We start from the raw sequence: 27,368 nt of genomic DNA on the forward strand, positions 1-27,368 counted from the left end.
CTCGCGCCGCGCTTACTGCGCAAGCCCTCTAGGGCAGGCTCCCGGCCGCCGGCGCAGGCGCACTTAGCAGAACGGGCGCCTCGCCGCTTCCCTGGAACCCGCCGCAGTGCGCAAGCGCGCATCATCTCCGTTTCCCTCCCCTCAGGCCCTGACCCCCCCCCTTCCTTTCCCCTTCAAGAAGCCGGCTCGGGGCGCGCTCACCCCGTGAGGAGGCCGGAGGCCGCACTCGGGAGGCGCGCTCTCCGCTCCCGGAAGATCATGTATCAGCCCAGCAGGGAGGCGGCCCGGCGTCTCGGCCCCTGCCTCCGCGCCTACCAGGCGCGACCCCAGGTGAGGGGAGAGGAAGCCTCAGAGAGGTGAGGGGGCGGGGAGAGACCCTCGGAGCGGGCGCGAGGGGCGGAGCGCGCGCCCCGTTCGGCGCAGGCGCAGCGGCGGCCCCCGCCCCATCCCGGCTGTGTCGGGCGGTTGGTGCGGGGCCGGGGGCGCGGGGCCGAGGGGGCGGTGCGGCGGCAGCCCCGGTGTGCGCAGGAGGTCGTCTCTCCCGGGCCTGGGGGGCAAGCGGGCGCCTCGCACTTCGGCCGCGTCTCCGCGGTTATCTGTGCCTGGAGGTGATTTGAAGGGCAGGGGGCGGGGAGGTTCGCGGCGCTGCCCGGGAGTTGCCCGGGGCCGCCCGCGCCACTTGCCCTGGGATAGCAGCGGACCCGGCCCGGGCCCCCGCGTGGGCGGCAAGGTGGCCACGCCCCCGGCGGAGCCGGCGCCTCGGACCGGCCGGGGCAGAGGCACCGCGCGGCCCGCGCGCCTTCCCGGGGTGACCACTGCGGTTCCTGGGAAGCGGAGGGACTCGGGTCAGGCCTGACCGTGGGTGACCCCTCATTGCAGCCTCAGCGTCGGTGAAGCGGGGGTGAAGCCCAGCCGGGAGTAGCCGCCTGGCTGTGGTGTCGGTGCGGCCGCTTGTGCGCCGTGTAGGTCGCAGGGCTGTCCGCACGTATTGCCCCGTGCAGCCCCCTGGCAGCTCAGCCGACCTCGGCGCCCTGTGAGGACGTTGGTAGGGAAGGCGAGCGCCCAAGGGTGGCGAAGGACTTGGTACGCGTGTCCCCCGCACCAGTTGGGTTTGTTCCCTGTCCATCTGCCTCACACACGAACTGGGCAGTTGTGCCCCAAGCCACGTCATTTCGTCCGGTGCAGCAGAATCTCACCCCTTCGTTTGTTCACTCAAACGTGTGTGATCCTTGCTCTGAGAGGTGGAACTGCCCCAGAGTATTGGAATCTTAAATGTAAAGGTATTTGCTAGTATTTTGGGGAGGTGCTTGTTATAGGAAACTTTCCTGCTGGATGGATTTTCCTCTAGTAATTCCATCTCCATCTCGTCAAGAGGAGCGGGTGGGCTTGGAAGCGTGTTAATGAGCAACTTGGATGAAGGGCCATAAGGCAGCTGGATTCTCACTTTTTTCCCTTTTCTTCCTCCTTAGGACCAGCTTTCTCCATGGGCTCTGCCATTTCCACCCTTATGGCCCCCTCCCACAACTTCCACTTCTCCATCTTCTCCTCCTTTCTGGTCTCCCCAACCCCCACACCCTGCCACCCAGCTGCTTCCCCGAGCTCCCCCACTACCTCTCCCTCAGGTCCAGGCCCTCAGCTCACCATGGGTGGTTCTCCCTCCAGGAAAGGGGGAGGAGGGGCCAGGACCTGAGATGCACAGTGGCTGCCTGGATGGGCTTAGGAGCCTGTTTGAGGGACCTTCCTGCCCCTATTCTGGGGCTTTGATATCTTTCCAAGCGCCTGTGACTGCCCGCCCTTCGCCTGCCACTCCATCAGGAGATCCGAGTATGGAGGAGCACCTGGCTGTCATGTATGAGAGACTGAGACAAGAGGTAATTAAAATCGAAAGTGACCTTCATTCACAGTGGGAAGGAATGCAGATACTTGGAAGTAGAGGGTTAGTCAACTGGATTCTTTTCTTGAAACCACAAGGTGAGCATAGAACTATGTTACAAACATTTCCCAAGGAAAAGATGATCCTCAGTTTGAATTAAGGAAAGTTACACATGGCACAGAGGGAAATAAGGAGACACCTACAATTAGGAAACTGAGAAATAGGATCATCACTGGGTTGATGCCTTCTTCTTCCACCCAGCTTCCCAACCTCTTCCTTCACTCCCATGACTACACTCTCTACTCGTCGGATGTGGAATTCATCAATGAGATCCTGAACATACGTACCAAGTGAGAATCCAGGCACGGACAGGGCGGTGGGAGGAAAAGGACCTAGTGCTATGTACTTGACCCTTTTCACTTACTACAACTGTTGCCATTCCTCAGACACAGGCCGGTGTGGTTTTCTGATTCTGCCATCATGACATTTCTTTCCCATCCCTTCCTCAAAGGGGCCGGACTTGGTATGTTCTGTCACTAACCCTGTGCCGTTTCCTGGCCTGGAACTACTTTGCACAACTTCAGTTGGAGGTTCTCCAGTTGACCCGCCACCCCGAGAACTGGACCCTGCAAGCCCGCTGGCGGCTCGTGGGGCTGCCCATCCACATGCTCTTTCTGCGTTTCTACAAGCGTGACAAGGAAGAGCTTTACCGGTAAGAGAAGTGAGGAAGGACCCACCTTAATTGTACCCGTTTAGGATTGGTGGTCTAGTCTCCCAGATAACCTGTTACCTACCTGACTTGACTGCAAGGCAGGATCTTGTTTTAGTCTTTTTTTTTTCCCCTTATTGATTTTAGAGAGAGTCGGAGGGAGAGGGAGAGAGATAGAAACATTGGTGGGAGAGAACATCGACTGGCTGCCTCCTGCATGCCCCTCACTGGGGATTGGGCCCACAACCTGGGCATGTGCCCTGACCAGGAATCAAACCTGCAACCTCTTGGTGCATGGGTTGATGCTCAACCACTGAGCCACACTAGCTGGGCTAGTCTCCTTTAATGTAACAAAAATGGGGACTCTGAGTACATTAGGAAACCTCTGAACTCAGTTTATTCATGTATATCACCTAGCACATACATAAGTAGGTATTCAAGTACTTACTGAACAAATGAAAATTCCTGCCTCATGTTGAGCCTCACAATCTTAGGTAAAGTACTTGGTCAATTTCTGACAAAGTAAGATCCCAGGAGATGTTAGGCTCGCCCCAAACCAGGGCTCCACAGACTTGGCTGTACAGTGGGATCATCTTGGTGCCAGACATTCTGATTTAATTGGAACAGGGCACAGCCTGGGCATCAGGATTTTTCAAAGTCCCCAGGTGATCTAATATGTAGCAAAGTCAAGGAACTGAGTTTAAACAAATGCTTGAATTAAACTTTGAGATTAATCACCTTCCCCCTCAGTAAGCCTTTCTTCCTTCACCAGGACCTACGATGCCTATTCCACCTTCTACCTGAATTCCAGTGGCCTCATTTGTCGCCATCACCTAGACAAAGTGAGTCCCAGGGCTGGATTGGGTGGGGGGAAGGGACAGCACATCCCCTAACCCTGGCATTAACCCTCTCTCTTGCAGCTGATGCCTTCACACTTACCCCCAACACCTGTGAAGAAGCTGCTTGTGGGAGCCCTGGTGACTCTGGGGCTGTCAGAGCCAGAACCCAGCTGGCACCTGTGTGCCAAGGCCTAACCAGGAGCTGGGGCAGGGGCGGCACTGAAGACTTTGCTACGCACAAGAGGAGGTGGGGATAGCCAGCTTCTTCCCCTCTCCTTCCTCCCTTCCCATTTCTTGCTGTGTAAAGCTGCTGTGTAATTTAACTTGTAAATAATAAAATCTAAGTGAAAACATGAGATTGAATGTCCATTTCACTTTCTCTGGAGTCTAAAAGTTCCTACAAGCTTTATTACAAAACCACTTTTATTAATATTCAGTAATGTGTAGCAGGAGAAGGAGCTGGTTTCAGGTTCTGTTTATGACCCTTTTCTTTACCCTAGCTCTTCACGTGTCTTGCCTATTTTTTTGGGCATTTTCTTGGCATGGGGGTCTTCTAGCTCCTTGGCTTTATAATAGTGGGGTGCCACCTCCAAAAGCCAACTGCTCTCAATCTCCAATACCTAGAAGGGGAGAAAAACACAGTCGAGTTCCTGTCTTTCCAACCTAGATTCTAATGTGTGTTTGCTCAAGTTCTCCTTTTTCCCAAACTCTAACTTCAGCGTGAGGGGGAAGGGTGCAGGGCTCTAATACTATGTACCCCAAAGGCTGTCACACCTCTACATATCACCAGGTTCCCAAGTAGGATATCCCTACAAAACCTGAACATCATGAATGAGAAGTACACTTGGGGCAGAGGCCACGTTCGCTTTGTTCACCGTCTTACCCAGCACCCGAAACACAAGGACAATGGCCATTCAAAAATCCACTGTACAATGATCAGGTCTTCAGAGAAGTTGAGTTAGCTGTTAGACAAGATGTCTTTCTATCTTATCCTACCTTAAACTAATGTTTTCTTGTTTCTCTGCCAGTCCCAGCAACCCAAACCTGGGATTTTAGCTTGCCAGAATACCACTTGTCAATACCCTCTTCACCTGCCTGGGCAGGTCCCCTCACCTGTCTCATGAACTCCTTGGTGGTCAAGACAAGTTCATGGTAGAGCAGCCAACGAGGCTGTTCCTCAAAGAGGGAGGAGTTGGGGTGAATGAACACTGTCTGCTGCTGCTTCACTGTGCGGTAGCCGCTGCGAGTCAGCCGGGCCGTGTGGTAAAAGTACCCAGCAGTGATGGCCTAGGGGGCAGGCAGGGAAGGATGTCAATGGGAAAGCCAGACACCCAGGGACCCTCAGCACTCACTACCCCTTTTAATTCCAGCTTCTGGAGAACTAGAAAGGTAAGGATGCATGAAGAACCCAGTGAGAAGAAGCCCTCAGTGGTCTGGGAGTAAAGCACAGGAGAGCAGCCATCCACAGGGGGAGAGGGCACAGTCACAGCCTGGAAGGCGCCACAGGCCGCGGAGGGCAGCTTGCTCCTGGGGAGACCTGGTGGACAGCAGCAGACTACAGAGATGCTGACCTTGCGCACACGAATATAGTCCCCCTGGCAGGAGCTGAGGCCAACTTCCACTCGCTCCAGGAGCCCCTCCAGCTGCTCCCGCACATCCCGGGCTCGGCGCATTGATCTGAACTGGACAAAGTTCTCGTAGCACCACTGGGAAGAGTAGCCGCTCTCAGCCCACTGTGAGGAGGGTGAAAAAGGGGTAAGTATCCGATAGGACCAGAGTCCCCATGTCTCCCTCATTCCCATTCACCCAAGCCCAGTGACCTGTGTATAAACGTTTAGCAGAACCAAGTGGTCCCCACCAGGAAGGAAGAAGTTGACACGGGCATTGTCAGCATGGACGACCTTGTCCTTGGGTCGGTAGAAGATGGAGTTGTTGACTGACAGCATGGCAGCCACTGTCAGGATCTCCTCTGAACAGCTGTACCTGGGGCAGGAAAGGAAACGACATGAGATTCCGAAGCGCGACACAGAACTGACCCTGGGCGGGGAAGGGCCTGCTGTGGTGGGCGTGCCCTCGCGCGGGCTGCTGGGCACGGCAGGGCCAGGACGGCGGGGCTGCGCGCCAGTCAGAGGAGGGTGTCCACAGGGGAAAGGGCTGGGCCTCTGAGGGGTCTGCAGCAGCAAGGTGGGCGCTGTGTGTGTGGGGAACAGACCGCTGCATGTTCATGTGATGACCTCTGACCTCAACCAGGGCATTTTTTTAAACCTTTTTTTCCTTTCTTGATTTGAGAGAGGAAAGGAGAGGGAGAGAGAGAGAGAAATATCATGAGAGAGAACACCAACTGGCCGCCTCCTGCAGGCCCCCCCACTGGGGATGTGGCCCACACCTGAGCATGTGCCCTGACCAGGAATGGAACCAGCGACCTCTTGGTGCACAGGTCGATGCTCAGCCACCGAGCCACACCGGCCAGACCAACCACGGCATTTAAACGCGTCCCTCCACAGCCACATCGAAATGTTCCAGTCTGGCCCTGGCTAGTCTGGGTCAGCGGTCAGAGCGTCGGCCTGCAGACCAAAGAGTTGCGGGTATGATTCCAGTCAAGAACACGTACCTTGGTTGTGGTTCGGTGACAGCCCTGCTTGGGGTTGAGAAGGAGGCAACCAATCAATCTCTCTCTCTCTCTCTCCCTCCCACACTATCTGAAAAATCAATGAAAAAATATCCTCGGGTGAAGATTAAAAATAAAAGCGTTCCCATCTGAAACCTCAGGAATGGGTAAGTCCCCACACCAGCCCGCACTCAGCACCCTCACAGCTGGGAAGTCACACTTCCACTCATGCCCCCAGTTTCCATGTTTGTCAATCTTACCCATTTCATCCCATGATCAAGAACAGCACAGTGTCTTACTGGCCCTTGTGGGCCTCAAAGGGAGCAGATAGGGTTCTCTAATAACTCCTTATTTGTTAAAGAATATGGTAGAGAAAAAAAGAGCAAAATAACAAAGATGGCTCCCAAGGAGGAGGCCCGGGCGGTCTGTGGGCTGGGGCTGGCGGGAGTGGGGACTCACTTCTCAGAGGCCAGGACCATCTTAGATAGCATGGGGTCCACTGGAAGCTCTGCCATCTTCCGACCAGACTGAAGAGAGGAAAGAGAGGGTGAAGCCAGCCCTCCCTCAGGTGTTCCTCCACCACTCAAGGGGTCACCTCGACCCCATGCCACTGCCCTCCCACCATACCGTGGTGAGCTCCCCAAGGTGGTTGAGGGCTCCCAGAGCATACAGCTGCTCCAAAGCCAGCAGCAGGGTCTCATAAGGTGGTGGGTCCAGGAAATCAAAGTGCATGAGGTCGTGGATCCCTGTAGGGAGAGGGGAGGGTAGAACAGCTCCTTTATAAGGACCAGTGACTCCCTGCTCTTTCAGGACAGGGTCCCTAGTCACCTAAGCTCTTGAGCAGCAACACCACATTGCCCAGGCTGGTCCTCTGGATCTCTGGCACTGTGGTTTCCTCCAGCTCGTGCTGATAGGCCCAGGCGGTATACAGGCGGAAGCACTTCCCTGCAGCAACCCGGCCAGCCCGACCAGCTCGCTGATTGGCTGAGGCCTAGAAAGAAGGGAAAGACAGGCTGGCTGACAACTGGGTGAAGGGAAGAGAAAGGGCGGTGTTTATGCAAGAAATCTAGGAGGGGGATTCCATCCTCTTAGAGGCCTCCACAGGCTTCTGAGTAGGACCTTCCAGTGGGCCATGGAGACCCACTGGCACCCAGGCTGACCTTGCTGCAGGGCGTGACCGTGAGCGACTCCATGCCTGTGCGGGGGTTGTAGCTCTTCTGCTTACAGAACCCTGGATCCAGCACATAAATGATGCCCTCGATGGTGAGTGAAGTCTCAGCAATGTTCGTGGCCACAACAACCTGAGTGAGCAGATATGGGGTCACTCAGAGACCCCAACCTCCCAGTTATGTAGAAAAAGGAATCCTGGAAAGTATGGAGTAGGCAGCAGGGGCAGAGAAGGGGCAGGAGCTGAGGGGATTCGTGTCCAGTCAGAGAAGGGGGACCGGAAGAAGGGCGAGAAGCTGGGCTCAGCAGGGGCACAACTAGGAAAGGAAATGGAAACGAGGGTTGACAGGTTTTTCAGAGATGGGAGATAGGGCTGCCCCGTCCCTGCCCACCTCCCCGCCAGCAGTTTCTTATTCACCTTCGCACATTACTGCCTGCAAAAGCCCCCTAATGAGGCTTCAGCTCCCACGCCTGCCCGGGTCACGTGGCATCCTGAACAGACCTTCTAAAATGTGCACCTGCAGCCCTGGCCAGTTTGGCTCAGTGGTTGAGCATTGGCCTGCGGACCAGAGAGCCCTGGGTTCGGTTCCCGCTAGGGGCACATACCACAAAATATATATATATATAAAATGTGCACCTGCGACCACCCCGCCCTCTGCTGGCCTCCATCCTACTTGAGCACTATGCCCTGGCCCCCTCAGGCGCCGAGTCCTCTAGCTCTCTGACCTCCTCCCACAGCACCATGCTCCCTGGCCAGCACTCCTCAGTCTGCACTCCGGTCCTCTGCAAGAGCTGAGTTGGCCCCTCTGCTGGGCACACTCCTCTCTGGGATGACAACCTGGCTCCCTCTTCACCCAGTTCAGGTCTCTGCTTCACGTTCCCTTTGTTGGAGAAGGAGAGGCCTTCCCTACACTCCCGAGAAAATTCCCTGCTGCCATTTCCAGCCCCACCAGTCAGTCTCTGTCCTCCTGGGCTGCACTGTCTCTCTTCAGAGTGTCCATCATAAACTAACATCATGTGCTGAATGCCCACTGTCCTCTGCACTGGACAGGGAGCTCTGTGAGGCCAAGAACTTAGTCTCCCTCATCACTGTATCCCCATCCCCAGAACAGCACCTGGCAGGAACCCCTACAATATTTGTTGATGAAAGTTATATCTTTGCTCAAAATCCGTCGATTGCCATTCAGTCATCTAACATCCAAACTCTTCCACCAGTGACCAAGGCCCTTCCTAATCTAGTCCAAGCTGGTTTCAGCCAGTCCCTACCACTGCGTCACCCCAGGCACCTTCCCTGGAGCTTGCACTCTGACCTCAAGCACACTTTAGGCCTTCTTTTTTTATCCTCACTGGAGGACATTTTTGCATTTATCTTCAGATAGAGCGGAAAGGAGAGAGGGAGGAAGAGAGAGAAAGAGAAACATCGATGTGAGAGAGACACATTGAGTGGCTGCCACCCGCATGACCAACCAGGGCCGGGGACAAACTGCAACCGAGGTACATGCCCTTAGCGGAAACCAAACCCGGGTCTCTCCAGACCGCAGGCCGATGCTCTAACCGCTGAGCCAAACCGGCCAGGGTCCTTGCCATTTTTCTTAAAGGTACAACAGATCAAATCCCACGTCCCAGCACACCAAGGGCTCCCTTCTTCTCATACATTCACTACCTCTCGGTGCATGCCACCTCCATCCTCTCTCTCCAGAGGGGAGGGACAGGCTGCTCCACACTCAGCCTGGACCGTGGCAGTGCCCAGGGTGCAGCTGGCACAGGGCAGGCACAACCCTTCTTTCTCACTGCTGCTTGTACAACCATTGGGGTGAAGAATGTAGCTTTCCACCACTTACCTTCCGTGCCCCTGGGGGTGTGGGCTGGAATATCCGAGCCTGCATGTCGGAAGGCAGATTGGCATAAATGGGCAGCACCAGCAGCTCCCTGATTTTGGAGCCCAGACGGCGGCAGCGATCCTGGAGCATCTCGCAGGCAGCCTCAATCTCCTCCTGGATTTCGGGGGGAGAGGGGGCAGCAGGGGTCCAGAGTCACAGAAAGCTGACCAGCCAGCCCCATCTTGCCCTGGGACACGCACAACATCACTCCTCCCCACCTCACTCACCTGTCCTGTCAGGAACACCAGCACGTCCCCAGGGGGCTGGGTCACATGGATCTGCAGCACAGATACTACACAAGCTTCCAGGTAGTCGGCCTCGGGGGCCTGGGCGGAGGAGGGCACAGAAGGCACTGGATCAGGCACACCTCTTCCTCTCCCCCACTCATACGCTGTAGCCAGGTCCCCTCTGGACTCTCCATTCCACCCTGCCCCCCTTGGGACAATCTCCCCCAGCTTCATGCCTCACTTAAACCCATCTCCCTGAAGGGTCACCTTGGTATAAAAGATGTCAACTGGAAACCTGCGTCCAGGTATTCGGAACACTGGGGCGTCATCAAAGAAGGTGGAAAACCGGGCAGTGTCCAGTGTGGCTGAAGCCACCAGGACCTTGAGCTCAGGTCGGAAGCGAGCAACATCTTTGATCAACCCAAAGAGAATATCTGTGTGTAAGGTCCGTTCATGAGCCTCATCCACCATCACCACACTGGGAAGGAACAGAAAGCCATGAGTCAGGAGAGCGAAGCAATGCATGGGTGAGCACTAGGGCCCCTGGATGAAGGCGCAGATGGAGACAGAGTCCAAGGGAAAATGTGGGAGGAAGGGGCTCCAGGAGAAGCCAATTTCCCAGTTACGTAAGACCAAAAGAAAGCTGGAGAAGACCAGGCACCACGGTCTGCAGCCTCTCAGCTTGGGCGAGCAGCTGTCAAGGTGGAGGCTACAAATGGAGGCCAAGACAAGTTTCTGGACCAGAGTAAAAAGTCTGCTAGAGCCCTGGCCGGTTTGGCTCAGCGGTTAGAGCGTCGGTCTGCGGTCCAGGGAGACCTGGGTTTGGTTCCCGCTAAGGGCACGTACCTCGATTGCAGATTGTCCCCAGCCCTGGTTGAGGTTGTGTGGGTGGCAGCCAGTTGATGTGTCTCTCTCGCATCAATGTTTTTCTCTCTCTTTCTTCCTCCCTCTCTCCCTCCTGCTCTATCTGAAATGCAAAAATGTCCTCGGGTGAGGACTGATTAAATAAATAAAGGGGAAAAGTGAGGGCAAGGCCTCTTTCAACAAGACTAGCGCCCTGGCTGGCTGGGGGTAGACGGACCTGTGCCACCATGATGTGAACAGCCCAGAAGCTCCCAGGCTTCTGTGGGGACTGGTGAGCCTTTCTAGCCCAACCTTAGAGGACTCTGCAGGCTTCTTGGTCTCCTCCTAAATTAGCTGCATGTGTGCACCTTCTTTTTCCTTGCTCTAGTCTTTGCATTTCTGGTGGCAGCCAAGCTCACTCCCACCTCAAGCCTTTGTATCTAACCCTGGCCATGATGCGAAGCCCTGGCAGTTTCGGGCTGGAGTTGGTAGGAAAGCCCCACACCCCAAACCCTCTTACACTGGCTAGCTTTTCAATGGGCTCTCAGAGAGCTTTGAAGGAGTGTGAAGGGTCAAATCAGATCTGTCCTATGGCTACACTCTGACCTTGCAGGACCAGAAATTCAGCTGGCCTAACCCCACGCATGCACCGTCTCCCCTTGTTAAGCACACGCGTACCATCCACCCTTCAGATCAATGTGGCGCTCACACGCAGACAACCCTGCCATCTCCACCACACTATGGCTTCTTGGTGCTGAGCTGAAACTTGTCTCCCTGTAACATCCCTTATGGCTCCTAGATGTGCTCTCGGGTCCCATAAAACAAGCCTGAACTGTTCCCACATAACAGCTTTCACATATCTACGGGGAATCAGGGCACCGCCCTTCGGTGTCTTCAAGTGGTCTTCGCATGGCTTTTCAAGTACGCACCACTCCACCCTACCATCCTGGTTGTTTTCTAAACTCTGGAAACAACTGGAGAGGGAGGGAGAGACTTTCTCTGCAGTATCTTTAACCTCCAGCCCCGTCTCTATGGCACCTAGAGGTCAGCTCTGGGACTGCCGGAATCATAGATTCAAGAACTGGTAGATTAATCTGGAGACAATGGCCAAATGGACTAGGTGAGAAGAAAGGAGAGAAAGGCCAGAACTAAGGACACACAGGAAGGCACTGAGGGGGAGGAGGGCAGCAGACCAGGAGAAAAGAAGGTGGGTGGCTCTCTGGGGGAGGGGCCCTGTGTATACCTGTAACTGGCAAGGTCAGGCTCAGAGAGGAACTCCCGGAGAAGCATCCCGTCTGTCATGTAGCGGAGGACAGTTCGCTCTGACGTGCAGTCCTCAAAGCGGATGCTGTAGCCAACCTGTCGAGGGAGCCGTTATGATGGAACGTGGGCTGGTGCTCCCAGAAGGGAGTGTAGGGCCAGGGGAGCAGGGGCTAGCACCTGGACCTGTGGTGTGGGGTCCGAAGGGCAGTGTGGGTTGAGTCCAAGACCCTTCAGGCTCCCCTTATCCTTTAGTCCCTCTGGATCTCACCTCATTCCCAAGCTTCACACCCATCTCCCGGGCCACTCGGGCGGCCACACTCATGGCTGCCACTCTCCTGGGCTGAGTGCAGGCAATCTTCATACCCTTCTTTGTATACCCCTGAATGACAGAGAAAGAACAGTGCAGTTGGTTAGAGCATTGTTCTGATACAGCAAGGTTGTAGGTTCAATCCCTGGTCAGGGCACATACTAGAGTCAACCAATGAATGTATGAATGAGTGGATCCATGTTTCTCTCAAATCAATTTAAAAAAAAAAGAAGAGCCCTGGCCGGTTTGGCTCAGCGGTTAGAGCGTCGGCCTGCGGTCCGTAGAGACCCGGGTTCAATTCCCGCTAAGGGCACGTACTTCGGTTGCAGTTTGTCCCCGGCCCTGGTTGGTCGTGTGGGTGGCAGCCACTCGATGTGTCCCTTCGCGTCGATGTTTCTCTCTCTCTCCCCCTTCCTCTCTCTCCCTCCCACTCTATCTGTACAATAAATGGAAAAATATCCTCGGGTGAGGAAAAAAAAAAAAAAAAGAAGAGGTCTTCCCTTTGCTAACTATAGCCCTGAGGCCCAGGACAGTTCAGAGAAAAGAGTTGTAAACACAGGGTAGGGCAGGGGGATAGGAGGGAACAGACAGAAGCTGAAATCCAGACAAGGAGGGCAAACAGATAGGATGGCCGACCCAGGGCCCTCAAATGGGTCTTCAACCAGCCCTAGCAGTCCCAGCCCTTTGGGGAACCAAGTTCTGGGCTCAGCTAGTTTGAGCTGCAAAAGGACAGCATAGGCGGGGCTGACTCAGAAGCCGTGGGAACAAAGTGAGGCAAAATAATAGCACAAGTCCTTCCACTTTGCATTTTGGGACGAAGCAGAGGAGCAGAGGTCAAGCAGAACTGAAGCAAAAGGCCCACATTCACACCCACCCACCCATACACTCCCTTCCAATATAAGCACACAGAACGCCTACCATCAGGGGTACTGTGGCAGGAAGTGAGAACAGAAATGTGAAAAAGATACAGTCCATATTCTCAAGAACCTCACCATTTAGTGGAAGAGAGGAAATTACTGAAATGGAGAGGTGAGCCCAGCCTAATGGACTGAGTGTCCTTCGGTGGACTGAGAGACCGTGGTTCAATCAGGGCACATGCCGAGGCTGCGGGCTCGATCCCCAGTAGGGGGCGTGCAGGAGGCAGCTGATGGATATTTCTCTTACACTGATATTTCTCTCTCTCTCTAAAACAAAAAATCAATAAAAACATATACAAAATAAATTAAGTAAAATGGAGAGGTGGGCAACTACTGAAAATATCAGGTCCAGGGCTCTGACAGGGCAGTGCTAGTGCATGGGCAGGACCAAACACCTGCGCTGTGGATGCCGCACCTCCTCAAAGAGATACTGCGGGATCTGGGTGGTCTTCCCGGAGCCTGTCTCGCCCTCGATGATGAGGACCTGATGGTCAGCGATGGCAGCCAGGAGCTCCTCCCGGAAGGGGAACACGGGGAGGCTGCGGCGGACGGCCTGGATGGACTCCTTCTGCTGGGCCTGGGTGGAAGGGGGTGGGGCTGCCGGCTCCTGGGCAGGGGAAAGGGGCGCATGAGTTTCGGGGCCAGTTCCCTGTGCTCCCCACCAGGTCCCGGCCTCTCACCTCATCACCCTGCAGCTGAGTGGCCCGGACAAACTCGATGGTCTCCTCTTCCTCCAGGACCAGCTGATACTTGGGCTCCTGGGAGGCAGCATCTCGGGCCCCGAACTTCAGGGAGGCAGCCCCCAGCCGGGCCTCCTCCCAGCGCCGCTGCTCCTCCCCGGGGGCACCCGATTCCTCCTCCACCAGGTCCACAGCTCGCGCGGGCTGCAGAGGAAGGGGTGAGCGGGGCTGCCCTCCCGCCCAGGCCCCTCCTCCCCGACGCCAACCCCGCCCCCCAGCCTGGGGCCAGGGCTGAGGCGCACCCCTTCGCCCCACCTGTCCTCGGGTCTCCTCTGGCATGTGGTAGCGATTGGTGGCCTCCAGCTTCTCTTGCTCCCCGGCCGCCCGGTACTCCCGGGCCAGATCCCGCACACGCCGCTTGTATTTGAGCTCCCGCCGCTCGTGCTGGCTCAGCTCCACGTCCCCAAAAAGGAATTCCTCGTCCGCCAGCTCCGCCTCCAGGTCCTCCAGCTTCTCCCGCTCCCGCTTGGCCAGGTACTCTCGGCGGGATTTCTTCCGCAGCTCGGGGACCTGGGTCAGCACCGGGCGGTCAGATCCTCTTGCTGGCATGGCAAGCTCCTCTCCTCCCGACCCTACCCCTAGGAGTGAGGTGTCTCCCTACCCCGGAGACGAGACTCCCCCGCCAGCACACCTGGAGCCGGAGGGGCCTCCCACTGGAAGGCCGCCTTTGTCAAGACCAACGCATTAGGCAATTATTTGAATATTTCATATTTTGCTCTTAATATTATATCCGAGTTAGTGAAAAGAAGAAAACAAAGGCCGATACCAGCATTTAGAAGCCAAGGTCTCAAAAAGAAAGCAACTGAGACAAATGGAAACCACTGAAAAGTGCCAGCAGTAGGTGACCTTCACTCTAGGCAGATGCTCCCTGTCGCAAACCGCATGACTAAAGTTAGGGAAGGGGAAAAGCAATGTACACAAGACGCTGGAAGGGCAGCATCAGAGTGGCTGTGAGGCAAGGTGGGAGGAGGGGCGTTGGGCAATCTGGGAACACCCTCCCCTCCTACCATGTGCCATTTGGCTTCTACACGTTTCTTTTGACACACGCTTTTCAGGACACACTGTAGATGACAGAAGACTGGCCACATCCTTAAGGCCTTTCCCAGCTATCACCAGACGCTTCCTTGTGAGACAAGCTTTCCTACTGCAATGAGAAAACCCCCGAAACCGCCCCTGGGGCTCCGCTTCCATGCGACGGCTTGGGCTTCCTTCCTTGTTCTGTGAAGACTTGAAACAGAGTTTATGCTCACGACCTAATCTGAGTACCGCGATCGAAGACTCCTTCCGCCTGATGGTGAAGCAGAGGGACGTCTTTATAAAACACGGGCAAAAATATAATGGAAATTGTGCAACAAAAAGAATAATGACATGCAGTTACAAAATACTGAAAGATAAAAATTCACGAGTCGTGTGACACACATACATGCACACAGAGAATGGGGGGAAAAACTTGTCGCCAGTGAGGTGACTATTACACCTAACTCCTTACACTGAAAAGTAGTAATTAAAAGGAAATAAACATTTACCTTACTTGCTAACAAGGAATTGTAGCTCATTTCTAGTTATTGAGGAAAAGCTCTTCTTTATATAAAAAAGACCCAAGTATCACCATTTTGCCGTCCCCAGTGAAACGACTGATTCTGGAAGGGGCCAGCAGAGCTGCTGGGCATTAGACAAAGGGCTGCTGCAGAGAGCGGTCTGCAGTGAGAGGTCCAAGACTGGCCCCGGGCCCCGGGACAGGACCCCAGGGGGTGCACATCACCACCCGAGGTGCTACCACCACATCTGCTCGCTCGGGGTCTGGACAAGCTTTACCCCCAAAACTTGCACTTTAAAGAAAGCACAGGATCATCAAACAAGTGCTGGCGAGTGTGTGAGAAAAGGAGACGCTAATACACTGCTGGTGGGAATGCAGACTGGTGCAGCCACTGTGGAAAACAGTATGGTGTTACCTCAAAAACTTAAAAATTGAACTTGCATTTGACCCAGTAATCCCACTTCTAGGAATACACCATGAGAAGCCTGAAACACCAATCGAAAGAATATATGTACCCCAAAGCACTATTTACAATCCCTAAAATCTGGAAAACAGCCCAAGTGCCCATCAGTGGATAAAAGGCTGTGGTATAGCCCTAGCCAGTCTGGCTCAGCAGTTGAAGCGTCGGCCTGTGGACCAGAGAGTGCCGGGTTCGGTTCCTGCTAGGGGCACATAAAAAAAAAAAAAACCTGTGGTACATTTACACAACGGAACACTATGCAGCTGTAAGAAAGAAAGATCTCTTATCTTTTGAGACATCATGGAGAGACCTCGAGAGTATTATGCTAAGCGAAATAAGCCAATCAGAAAAAGACAAATACCACATGATCTCACTTATTTGTGGAATATAATGAGCAAAATAAGGTGATGAACAAAACAGACCCAGAGCTGTAGAAAGGAGTATTGTTCAGACTGACAAACCTCAGAGAAAGGGGTAAGATGAACCAAAGAACTTATATGCATGTATGCATAACCAATGGACATAGACAACAATGGTGGGAGGGGGGATGGGGAGGAGGGTGTCTGGGGGAAAAAGGAGAAACATCTGTAACAAAAATAAATTAATAAAATTTGGAAGAAAAAAAAAAAGAAAGCACAGGGCACAGAAGAGCTTAACTCCACAAGATACGGATCAGATGCACTCAAAATGTAGGAGATGGAACAAGATGAGACAGAAAGAGAGTAAATGAAACAAACTTACAAACCTAACAACCAGCCCTGGCTGGGTAGCTCAGTTGGCATCATCTGATACCAAGGATGCGAGTTTGATCCCTGGGCAGGGCACAAAGAAGAATGCATAAATATGCCCTGGCCAGTTTAGCTCAGCGGTTGAGCATCGGCCTGTGGACCAGAGAGTCCTGGGTTCGGTTCCTACTAGGGGCATGTACCACAAAAAAAAAGAATGCATAAATAAGTGTAACAGCAAATCGACGCTTCTCTCTCTCTTTCTTACTCCCTTCCTCTCTCTTGTTCTTTCTTTCTCCCTTCCTCTCTCTCTCTAAAAAATATATACATATATAAAAAAAGAAACCTAACCACCAAATGCATGACCTTCACTGGACCGATTTGGAAAGAGCAGTTATTACAGATATTCCAGCCCTGACCGGGAAGCGCCGGTGATTAGAGCATCGTCCTGAGACTCCAAGGTTGCGAGTTCAATCTCTGGTCAGGGCACACACAAGAAGCAACCAATGCATGCATAAATAAGTGGAACAACAAATTGATGTTTGTCTGTCTCTCACTCCATTCCTCTCTCTATAAAATCAATACATAAAATTAACAACAAAATATCCATTCATAGTTAAGAAGTGTGATGGATGACTGGGTGTTCATGTACTTGTGTGAGATGTCCCTCCCACAAACCTTGTTACAACTTCGGTACATTACCAGTCTAATGTGAAAAAAAGTTCAATTAAAAAAAAATTTTTTTAGCCCAGCCAGTATGGCTCAGTGGTTGAGCGTTGACCCATGCACCAGGAGGTCACCAGTTCCATTCCCAGTCAGGGCACATGCCCAGGCTGTGGGCCAAACCACCAGTGGGGGTCATGCAGGAGACAGCCAATCAATGTTCTCACTCATTGCTGTTTCTATCTCTCTCTGCCTCTCATTTCCTCTCTCTCTAAAATCAATAAAGAAAAATATTTTTAAAAATTAAAAAACTTGCTCTGGCCACTTTGGCTCAGCAGTTAGAGCGTTGGCCTGCGGTCCAGAGAGAACCGGGTTCGGTTCCCGCTAAGGGCATGTACCTGGGTTGCAGTTTGTCCCCGGCCCTGTTTGGGTTGTGGGGGTGGCAGCCACTCGATGTGTCCCTTTCACATCGATGTTTCTCTCTCTCTCTCCCCTCCCACTCTATCTGAACAAAATATCAAAAAATGTACTCAGATGAGGATAAAAAAAAAATAATAATTTACAGGGAATCAATAGTAGAGTAGATGAAGCCAAGAAGCAAATCATCAATTTGGAATATAAGGAAGCAGAAAACACCCAATCAGGGGATTCCAAAATGGTGATGGAGTGAATGGAAGCTACACAGACCATCTCCCAGGACCAAACCGGAATTACAACAAAAATAAAGACAAATCTTCAGAAAAAAACAACAGAAAAGCAGCTGGAGAGGATACATATAACCGTGGTCAGAAAGGGGACATGAAATCCAGCCTGGCAGGTCTGCGAAGGAGCAACAGGGCGGCTGGGAGCCCATCAACAGCAGCTCCACAGTGCAGAGGCCAAGACAGAGCCCTGCATTAGCTGAAACCATTCACCTTGGGCCCCAGCAGTTGGAGGGCAGACGGGACTGGAACTGTGTGGAAAGACAACGAAGCTTGGAGAGCTGGGAGGGCAATGGGAGTTTTGTGCTGTATCACTCTCTCAAAGGACAATGGCCATCTTACACCAAGAGTCCCTTCCCAGAGCCCCAGGGGGGAGCAAGAGCCCCTCCCTCAGGAATTTAACACCACCCACCAGGCCAGAAAAATGCAAATTGAGGCTCCTTCACATCCAACAAGCATCTACCCCACCCTCAGGAAATCTTCTTACCATGAACACCTGAGGGTTTTTTTTTTTCATTCAGCTGAGCGCTTCAACCCAAGTAACTGAGACTAATAGCCTCCAGGAAAAAACTAGAGGGTAACTGAACCTTTCCTGGGCTTGCAAATCTAACAAGGAAAGTAAGACTTGACAGTGGTGTTTAATGTGGGACCTCCCACGCTCATCCAAACCCAGGAGAGGGAGTCACAACCAGTGGAACACCAACATCCACAGGGAAAATGTCAGGCTCCAAAACCCACTGAGATAGCCAAAATGATGAAACAAAGGAACAAATCCCAAATGAAAGAACAGGATAATTTGACAAAAGATGAAATAAACAAAAGGGATTGAGCAAGATATCAGAGGGACAGTTCAGAGTAATAATCATGAGGAAGCTCAACAGCATAAGTAAAGATATAGAAGCACTGAAAAACAACCAATTGGAAATGAAGAATGACACAGTAGAAATAAAGAACACATTGGGCCCAGGCCAGATTGGCTTAGCGGTGGGAACATCAGCCTGCGGACCAGAGAGTCCCGGGTTCGGTTTCGGCTAAGGGTGCATACCTCAGTTGCAGTTTGTCCCTGGCCCTGGTTGGGGTCGTGTGGGTGGCAACCACTCGATGTGTCTTTCTCACGTCAATGTGTCTCTCTCATGTCGATGTTTCTCTCTCTTCCCCCCCTCTCACCCTCTTACTCCGTCTGAGGATAAATACAAAAATGTCCTTGGGTGAGGATTAAAAAAACACACACACACTGGAAATAATAATCAGCAAAGTAGAAGAGGCTGAGGATTGAATCAGTAAATTAGAAGACAGAGTAGAAAAAACATCACCCAATCAGAGAATCAAAAAGAAAAAACAATTAAAAGACAGGAAGACAACCTAAGAGAACTGTAGGACAATATGAACATAACAACATCTGCATCATAGCAGTTCCAGAAGAAGTAGAAAATGTGCAAGGGTTAGAGAATATATTTGAAGAAAGAGTGACAGAAAAATTCCCTAACTTGGTAAAGATAGAAGGTATACAGGGACAAGAAGCACAGAGAGTCCCAAGTAAGAAGAACCCAAACAAGTCCAGACCAAGACACATAATAATTAAAATGCCAAAAATTAAAGACAAAGAGAGAATCCTAAAAGCAGCAAGAGATAAGCAACAGGTTACCTACAAAGAAACCCCCATAAGGCTCTCAGCTGACTTCTCACAAGAAACACTACAGGCCAGAAGGGAATGGCATGAAGTAATCAAGGTCATGAAAAACAAGGATCTGAATCCAAGACTACTCTATCCAGCAAGGCTGTCATTCAAAATAGAAGGTCAAATAAAGAGTTTCCCAGACAAAAAAAAAAAAAGCTAAAGGAATATATTAGCACCAAACCAGCACTGCAAGAAATATTAAAAGGACTGCTGTAATTAGTAAAAGAAATAGGAAGAAAAATATACCCACAATAAACAAAAATGGCAATAAATAAGTACATGTCAAAAATAACTTTAATATAAATAGACTGAATGCTCTGATCAAAAAACAAAGATTAGCTAATTGGATAAGAAAGCATGACTCACAGATATGTTGTTTACAAGAGACCCACCTCACAACAAAAGACTCACATTGGTTGAAAGTGAAGGGATGGAAAAAAAATCTTTCAAGCAAACAGAAAGGAAAAAAGAGCTGGGGTAGCAATACTCATATTTGATAAAATAAAGGCAATAACTAGAGACAAAGAAAGCCACTACATAATATTGAAAGGATCTATCCAACAGGAAGATATAACCTTGGTAAACATATATGCACCCAACATAGGAGCATCTAAATACATTAAAAATCTTATGGAGGACTTCAAAGGAGAAATCAACAGCAATACAATCATAGCAGGGGACTTCAACACCCTGCTGACATCACTGGATAGATCCTCTAGACAAAACATTAGCAAGGATACAGAGACTCTAAATGATTCACTAGATCAAATGGATTTAATAGATATCAACAGAGAATTACTCCCCAAAACTGCAGAATTCACATTCTTCTCAAATGCACATGGGACATTCTCAAAGACACCACATGTTAGGACACTAAATCTCTACACGTTCAAAAAGACTGAAATCATATCAAGCATCTTTTCAGATCACAATGCTTGAAACTAGAAATCAATTACAACAAAAACACGCAAAAAAACATTTAAACACATGGAGGCTAAATAGCATGTTATTAAACAATAAATGGGTTACCAAGCAGATCAAGAAAGAAATTCAAAACTTCCTGGAAACCAATGAAAAGGAACACACAACACAAAATCTACGGGATGCAGTGAAAGCAGTCCTGAGAGGGAAGTTCATAGCACTACAGGCCTACCTCAGGAAACAAGAAAAATGTCTAATTGACTATCTAACCTCACAACTTAAAAAACTAGAAAGTAGAAGGAAATAAATGGTAAAGATCAGAGCAGAAATAAATGACAGAGACTAAAAAAACAATTCAAAAGATCAATGAAATAAAAGAGCTGGTTCTTTGAAAAGGTAAACAAGATTGATGGAACCTTAGCTAGACTCAACAAGAAATAAAGAGAGCTCTGGCTGGTTTTGCTCAGCGGTTAGAGCATTGGCCCGCAGACCAGAGAGACCGGGTTCAGTTCCTGCAAAGGGTACGTACCTCGGTTGTAGTTTGTCCCTGGCTCCGGTTGGGGTTATGTGGGTGGCAGCCAGTCAATGTGTCTCTCTCACATCGATGTTTCTCTCTCATATCGATGTTTCTCCTTCTCTCTGTCCCTCCCACTCTATGTGAAAATAAAGGCAAAAATGTCATTGGGTGAGGATAAAAAAAAAAAAGCAAACACAGAGAGAGGACCCAAATAAACAAAATCAGAAATGAAAGAGGAGAGGTAACAACTGAAACCACAGAAATACAAAGGATCATTAACAAATACCATTAACAATTATACGCCAACAAATTGGACAATCTAGATGAAATGGACAAATTTCTAGAAACACATAGTCTCCAAAACTGAACTAAAAAGAGATAGAAAACTTGAACAGACCAGTAACAACTAAGGAAATTGAAGATTCTCCCAGCACACAAAAGCCTGGGCCCGGGCAGCTTAACCGAACATTCAAAGAACTAACACCCATTCTCCTCAAACTATTCCAAAAGTCAAGAACAAAAAAGACTTCCAAACTCATTTTATAAGGCCAGCATAATTTTAATTTCAAAACCAGATAAAGACACTACAAAGAAGGAACACTATAGGCCAACACCCTTGATGAACATAGATGCCAAAATCCTTAACAAAGTATTAGCAAATCAAATCTACCAATACATTTAAAACAAATTATTCACCATAACCAAGTGGGATTCATCCCAGAGATGCAAGGATAGTACAATATTCGAAAATCAAATGTGATACACCACATAAAAAAAATGAAAGATAAAAACCATATGATCGTATCAATAGACGCTGAAAAAGCATTCGACAAAATATAGCACCCATTTCTGATAAAAACGCTCAGCATTGTGGGAATAGAGGGATCATATTTTGACATAATAAAGACCACATATAAAAATCATATAACTGCCCTGGCCGGTTTGGCTCAGCGGTTAGAGCGTTGCCTGTGGTCCGGAGAGACCCGGGTTCGGTTCCCGCTAAGGGCATGTACCTCGGTTGCAATTTGTCCCCAGCCCTGGTTGGGTCGTGCGGGTGGCGACTCCTCAATGTGTACCTTTCATGTCGATGTTTCTCTCTCTCTCTCTCTCTCTCTCTCTCTCTCCCCCAGTCCCTCCCTCCCGCTCTATCTGAACAAAGAATGGAAAAATGTCCTCCAGTGAGGATTAAAAAAAAAAAAAAAAAAATCATATAGCTAACATCATACTCAAAGGGCAAAAACTAAAAGCACTTCCTTTAAGAGCAGGAAAAAGACAGTGCCCACTTTCGCCACTCTTATTAAACATAATACTGGAAGTCTTAGCCACAGCAATTAGACATCATGAGAAAATAAAAGGGCCCGGCTGGTGTAGCTCACTGGTTAAGCGTCGACCCATGCAACAAAAGGTCACCAATTCGATTCCTGATCAGGGCACATGCCCAGGTTGTGGGCCCAATCCCCAGTGGGGGGCATGCAGAAGGCGGCCAATCAGTGATCTCTCTCATCACTGTTTCTATCTCTCTTTCTCCCTCTCCATTCCTTTCTCTCTAAAATCAATAACAAAAAAATAATAAGAAACAAACATGAAAAATAAAGAAATCCTAATTGGAAAGAAGTAAAACTATCATTATTTGCTGATGACATGATACTGTACATAGAAAATCCTAAAGACTCCATCAAAAATCTACTAGATTTAATAAACAAATTTGGCAAGGTAACAGGATACAAAATTAACACCAAGAAATCAACAGCATTCTTTTTTTTTGCATACGTGCCCCTAGCGAGAACCAAAACCGAGACTTTCTGGTCTGCAGGCTGATGCTCCAACCACTGAGACAAACTGGCCAGGGCTCGATGGCATTCTTATATACCAATAATGAACTCATAGAACAAGAAACTAAAAAAGCAATTCCATTTATCATTGCGGCAAAAAAATTAAGATACCTAGGAATAAACCTAACCAAAGAAGTAAAGGACCTATTTGCAGAAAACTACAGGACATTGAAAAAAGAAATAGAGGAAGATATATAAAAGTGGAAGCATATACCTTATTCATGAATTGGAATAATTCACATCACTAAAATGTCCATAATACCCAAAGCAATCTATAGATTCAATGCAATACCCATTAAAATACCAACAACATATTTCACAGAACTAAAACAAATACTTCAAAAGTTCATATGGAACCAAAAATGACCCTGAAAAATCACAGCAATCTTGAAAAAGGTGAACAAAGTAGGAGGGATCACAATACTGGATATCAGGTTATACTGCAAAGCCACTGTAATCAAAACAGCCTGGTCCTGGCACAAGAACAGGCATATATGAAACACCAATCAGAAAGAATATATGGACCCCTATGTTCATAGCAGCACTATTTACAATAGCTAATATCTGGAAACACCCAAGTGTCCATCAGTAGACGACTGGATAAAAAAGTTGTGGTGTCCAGCTGGTGTGGCTCACTGGCTGAGCATTGACCCATGCCCCAGGAGGTCATTGGTTCTATTCCCAGACAGGACACATGCCCAGGTTGTGGGCCTGATCTCCAGTGGAGGTCATGCAGGAGGCAGCCAATCAATGTTCTCTCTCACTGATGTTTCTGTCTCTCCCTCTCACTTTCTCTCTCTCTAAAATCAATAAAGAAGAAAAAAAGCTGTGGCACACATACACAATGGAGTACTATGACGCTGTAAGAAAGAAAGATCTATCCTTTGAGATGACCTGGAGGGACCTGGAAAGTATTATCCTAAGCCAGGGGTTCTCAACCTGTGGGTCGTGACCCCTATGGGGGTCGAAAGACCCTTTCACAGGGGTCGCCTAAGACGTAACAGTAGCAAAATTACAGTTATGAAGTAGCAATGAAAATAATTTTATGATTGGGGGTCACCACAACATGAGGAACTGTATCAAAGGGTCACGACATTAGGAAGGTTGAGAACCACTGTCCTAAGCGAAACAAGCCAAGCAGAGAAAGACAAGTATCACATGATCCCACTTATTTCTGGAATATAATGAACTAAACAAATTGATGAACAAAATGGACCCAGAATCATAGAAATAGGGTACAGACTGACAATCCTCAGAAGGGGGCGGGGAGAGGGAAGGGATAAACCAAGAAGTTATATGTATGTATGCATAACCGATGGACATAGTCAATAAAGCTGGGGACGGGGTGGGGGGAGATGAGAAGGAGGGTGTCAATGGGGCAGAAAAAGGATAAACATCTGTACCAAAAATTAATTTTAAAAAAAGAACAGGTATATAGATCAATGGAACAGAACAGAGAACCCGTAAATTGACCCAAGACATTATGCTTAACTAATATTTGACAAAGGTGGCAGGGGCATACAATGGAGTAGACAGTCTCTTTAACAAATTGTGTTGGGAAAATTGGACAGCTACATGCAAACAAATGAAACTAGACCACCAACTTACGCCAAACACAAGAATAAATTGAAAATGGACAAAAGACTTAAATGTGACATGTGAATCCATAAAAATCCTAGAAGAAAATGTAGGCAACAAAATATCAGACATCACACGCAGCAAAATTTTCACTGATACAACACCTAAGGCAAGATAAACAAAGGAAATAATGAACACATGGGGCTACATCAAACTAATAAGCTCTGCACAACAAAAGAAACAACCATCAGAATGGAAAGGGAACCCACTATATAGGAGAACATAATTGCCAACAATATATCAAATAAGGGGTTAATTTCCAAAATATAGAGTGCTCATACAAACTCAACAATGAAGACAAAGAACCCAATTAAAAAATAGGTAGAGAACCTAAACAGACACCTCTCCAAACAGGACATACAAATGGCCAAGAAACATATGAAAAAATGCTCAATGTCACTAATCATCAGAGAGATGCAAATGAAAATGACTATGAAGTATCACCTCACACCTGTCAGAATGGAAGCCATCAACAAATCATCAATTAACAAATGCTGGCGAAGGTGTGGAGAAAAGAGGACTTTAGTACACTGCTGGTAGGAATGCAGACTGGTGCAGCCACTATGGAAAACAATATGGTATTACCTCAAAAAATTAAAAATTGAACTGCCATTTGACCCAGTGATCCCACTTCCAGGAATATACTGTAAGAAGCCTGAAACACCAATCAGAAAGAATATATGTACCTCCATGTTCATAGCAGCACTATTTACAATTGCTAAGATCTGGAAACAGCCCAAATGTCCATCAGTAGATGAATGGATAAAAAAGCTGTGGTACATATACACAATGGAGTACTATGCAGCTGTAAGAAAGAAAGATTTCTTATCCTTTGAGACGACATGGAGAGACCTGGAAAGTATTATCCTAAGTGAAACAAGTCAAACAGAGAAAGACAAGAATCATATGATCTCACTTATTTGTGGAATATAATGAACATAACAGTCTGAGGAATGGGGTAGTCCCAGAGACATGGAAGTGGGGTACAGAATGACAATCCCGAGAAGAGGGGGTGGTGGGGGAGAGATAAACCACAGAACTTATATGCATGTATGCATGAACAATGGACATGGACAACAAAGCTGGGAACAGGGCGGGGAGGGAAGGAGAGGGGGGAATCAGTGGGGGAAAATGGAGAAACATCTGTAACAAAAATAAATTAATTAAAAAAAAGGACGCCTGAAACACCAATTAGAAAGAATATATGTACCCCTATGTTCATAGCAACACTATTTACAATCCCTAAGATCTGGAAACAGCCCAAGTGTCCATCAATAGATGAGTGGGTAAAAAAAGCAAGGGTACAGATTCCAAAATGGCGGCGGAGCGAATGGAAGCTACACAGACCGTCTCCCAGAACCAAACTGGAATTACAACTATAACACAGACAAATCGACGAGAAAAACCAACAGAAAAGCAGCTTGCGAGGACCATATAATGAGGGACACTGACTTGATCCTGGTAGGATGGCGAAGGCGCGAGACGACGCATCGGCCTTAGCTGGGAGCAGCGCCCTCGGGTCACACTCCCAGGCGGCTCCACAGCGCAGCCGGGACAGAGGCTAAAAAAGCCACAGCCACTCACCTTGGGCTCCGGCAGAGGGAGGGCGGACTGGACTGCAACTGTGTCGGGACATTCGGGATTTGGAGAGCACTCGGAGCTTGTGCTGAGTTGCTGCCACGCAGGACGGTGGCCATATTGCTCCTTCCCAGGGCTCGGGGAGAGGCAGTGGCCCCTCCCTCGGAGATCCAACCCCACCCTGTGGGCCATTGAAGTGTTAATTGAAGCTCATTAACAACCAGCATCTGCCCCACCCTCATGAAATCCCCTTATGCTGAGCACCTGAGGGAGTTTTTCAATCAACTGACAACCCAAAACTCATCAAGTAACCTCGATTGCTAGCCTCCAGGCAAAAAGCTAGAGGATAACAGTACCTTTCCTGGGCTGGCAACTTTAACCAAAGTAAGACTTGACAGTGGTGTTTAACGTGGGTCCTCCCTCGCTCATCGAAACCCAGAAGAGGGAGCCACAAACAGCAGAACACCAACACCCACAGGGAAAACTTGACAGGCTCCAAAGCCCACTGTGATAGCCAAAATGGTGAAACACAGAAACAGAAGCCAAATGAAAGAGCAAGACACCTCCACCGAAGATGAGATCAATGTGGAGCAATTAGGCATGTTAACAGAGCTAGAATTCAGAGCCATGATCTTGAGGAAGCTGAACAGCATGAGTAAGGACATAGAGACGCTGAAAATAAGCCAATTGGAAATTAAAAATCATCAAGAAGAGATAAAAAAATGACATATAAATAAAACTAGACCATCAGCTTAGACCATACACAAAAATAAACTCAAAATTGATAAAAGACTTAAATGTGACCAGTGAATCCATAAAAATTCTAGAAGAAAATGTAGGCAACAAAATTTCAGACATCATACGGAGCAGAATTTTCACTGATACAGGCAACAGACACAAAGGAGAAAATGAACACATGGGACTACATCAAATTCAAAAGCTTCTGCACAGCGAAAGAAACAATAATCAAAATGGAAAGGCAACCCACTGTATGGGAGAACATCATTGCCAATGATATATCAGATAAGGGGTTAATTTCCAATATAAATGAAGTGCTCATACAACTCAACAAAAGGAAGACAAAGAACCCAATTAAAAAATGGGCAGAGGAGCTGAATAGACACCTCTCCAAATAGGACATACAAATGGCCAAGAGACATATGAAGAAATGCTCAACATCACTAATCATCAGAGAGATGCAAATTAAATCAACAATGAGGTATCGCCTCCCACCCGTCAGAATGGCCGCCATCAACAAATCATCAAACAAGTGTTGGCTAGGGTGCGGAGAAAAAGGGACTCTAATACACTGCTGGTGGGAATGCAGACTGGTGCAGCCACTATGGAAAACAATATGGTGTTACCTCAAAAAATTAGAAATTGAACTTCCATTTCACCCAGTGATCCCACTTCTAGGAATATACCCTAAGAAGCCTGAAACACCAATCAGAAAGGATATATGTACCCCCATGTTCATAGTAGCACTATTTACAATAGCTAAGATCTGGAAACAGCCCAAGTGTCCATCAGTAGACGAATGGATAAAAAAGCAGTGGTACATATACACAATGGAGTACTATGCAGCTGTAAGAAAGAAAGATCTCTTATCCTTTGAGACGACATGAAGGAAATGGAAAGTGTTATCCTAAGTGAAATAAGCCAAGCAGAAAAAGACAAATACCACATGATCTCACTTATATACATAATGAACACAATAGTCTGTGGAATACGGTAGACCCAGAAAC

General features: G+C 49.0%; 2 protein-coding genes and 1 non-coding gene across 6 annotated transcripts in view; 2 read left to right on the forward strand and 1 right to left on the reverse strand.

Annotated features, from left to right (window-relative positions):
- The first annotated feature begins 168 nt into the window (after positions 1 to 168).
- CUNH6orf136 (chromosome unknown C6orf136 homolog) lies at positions 169 to 3,876 on the forward strand. Its single transcript, XM_036248255.1, has 6 exons — positions 169 to 330; positions 1,470 to 1,871; positions 2,135 to 2,223; positions 2,385 to 2,585; positions 3,355 to 3,424; positions 3,503 to 3,876. The coding sequence occupies exons 1-6, from the start codon at positions 259 to 261 to the stop codon at positions 3,614 to 3,616; spliced, it is 948 nt and encodes a 315-aa protein (XP_036104148.1). The 5' UTR covers positions 169 to 258; the 3' UTR covers positions 3,617 to 3,876.
- DHX16 (DEAH-box helicase 16) overlaps positions 3,834 to 27,368 on the reverse strand; it is a 29,405-nt gene continuing 5,870 nt past the window's right edge. The window contains exons 5-20 of one of the 4 annotated variants that reach the window (XM_036248251.1): positions 13,629 to 13,883; positions 13,314 to 13,517; positions 13,049 to 13,240; positions 11,678 to 11,788; positions 11,390 to 11,505; positions 9,571 to 9,781; positions 9,304 to 9,402; positions 9,038 to 9,190; positions 7,190 to 7,330; positions 6,858 to 7,020; positions 6,657 to 6,775; positions 6,489 to 6,556; positions 5,242 to 5,404; positions 4,993 to 5,154; positions 4,535 to 4,708; positions 3,834 to 4,041 (exon numbers count right to left, since the gene is read on the reverse strand). In XM_036248251.1, the coding sequence (XP_036104144.1) occupies positions 3,913 to 4,041; positions 4,535 to 4,708; positions 4,993 to 5,154; positions 5,242 to 5,404; positions 6,489 to 6,556; positions 6,657 to 6,775; positions 6,858 to 7,020; positions 7,190 to 7,330; positions 9,038 to 9,190; positions 9,304 to 9,402; positions 9,571 to 9,781; positions 11,390 to 11,505; positions 11,678 to 11,788; positions 13,049 to 13,240; positions 13,314 to 13,517; positions 13,629 to 13,883 (2,460 nt within the window). In that variant the 3' untranslated portion in view covers positions 3,834 to 3,912. Of the gene's footprint in view, positions 4,042 to 4,534; positions 4,709 to 4,992; positions 5,155 to 5,241; positions 5,405 to 6,488; positions 6,557 to 6,656; positions 6,776 to 6,857; positions 7,021 to 7,189; positions 7,331 to 9,037; positions 9,191 to 9,303; positions 9,403 to 9,570; positions 9,782 to 11,389; positions 11,506 to 11,677; positions 11,789 to 13,028; positions 13,241 to 13,313; positions 13,518 to 13,628; positions 13,884 to 27,368 lie in introns of those variants that run through there. The other 3 variants (XM_036248253.1, XM_036248254.1, XM_036248252.1) reach the window with 3 other exon arrangements.
- LOC118622148 lies at positions 16,700 to 16,807 on the forward strand. The gene has a single exon (XR_004957963.1). It is a non-coding gene; the product is annotated as a small nucleolar RNA U13 (small nucleolar RNA).

This window comes from Molossus molossus, unplaced genomic scaffold, assembly GCF_014108415.1.
Source record: "Molossus molossus isolate mMolMol1 unplaced genomic scaffold, mMolMol1.p scaffold_m16_p_8, whole genome shotgun sequence".
Lineage (NCBI taxonomy): Eukaryota > Metazoa > Chordata > Mammalia > Chiroptera > Molossidae > Molossus > Molossus molossus.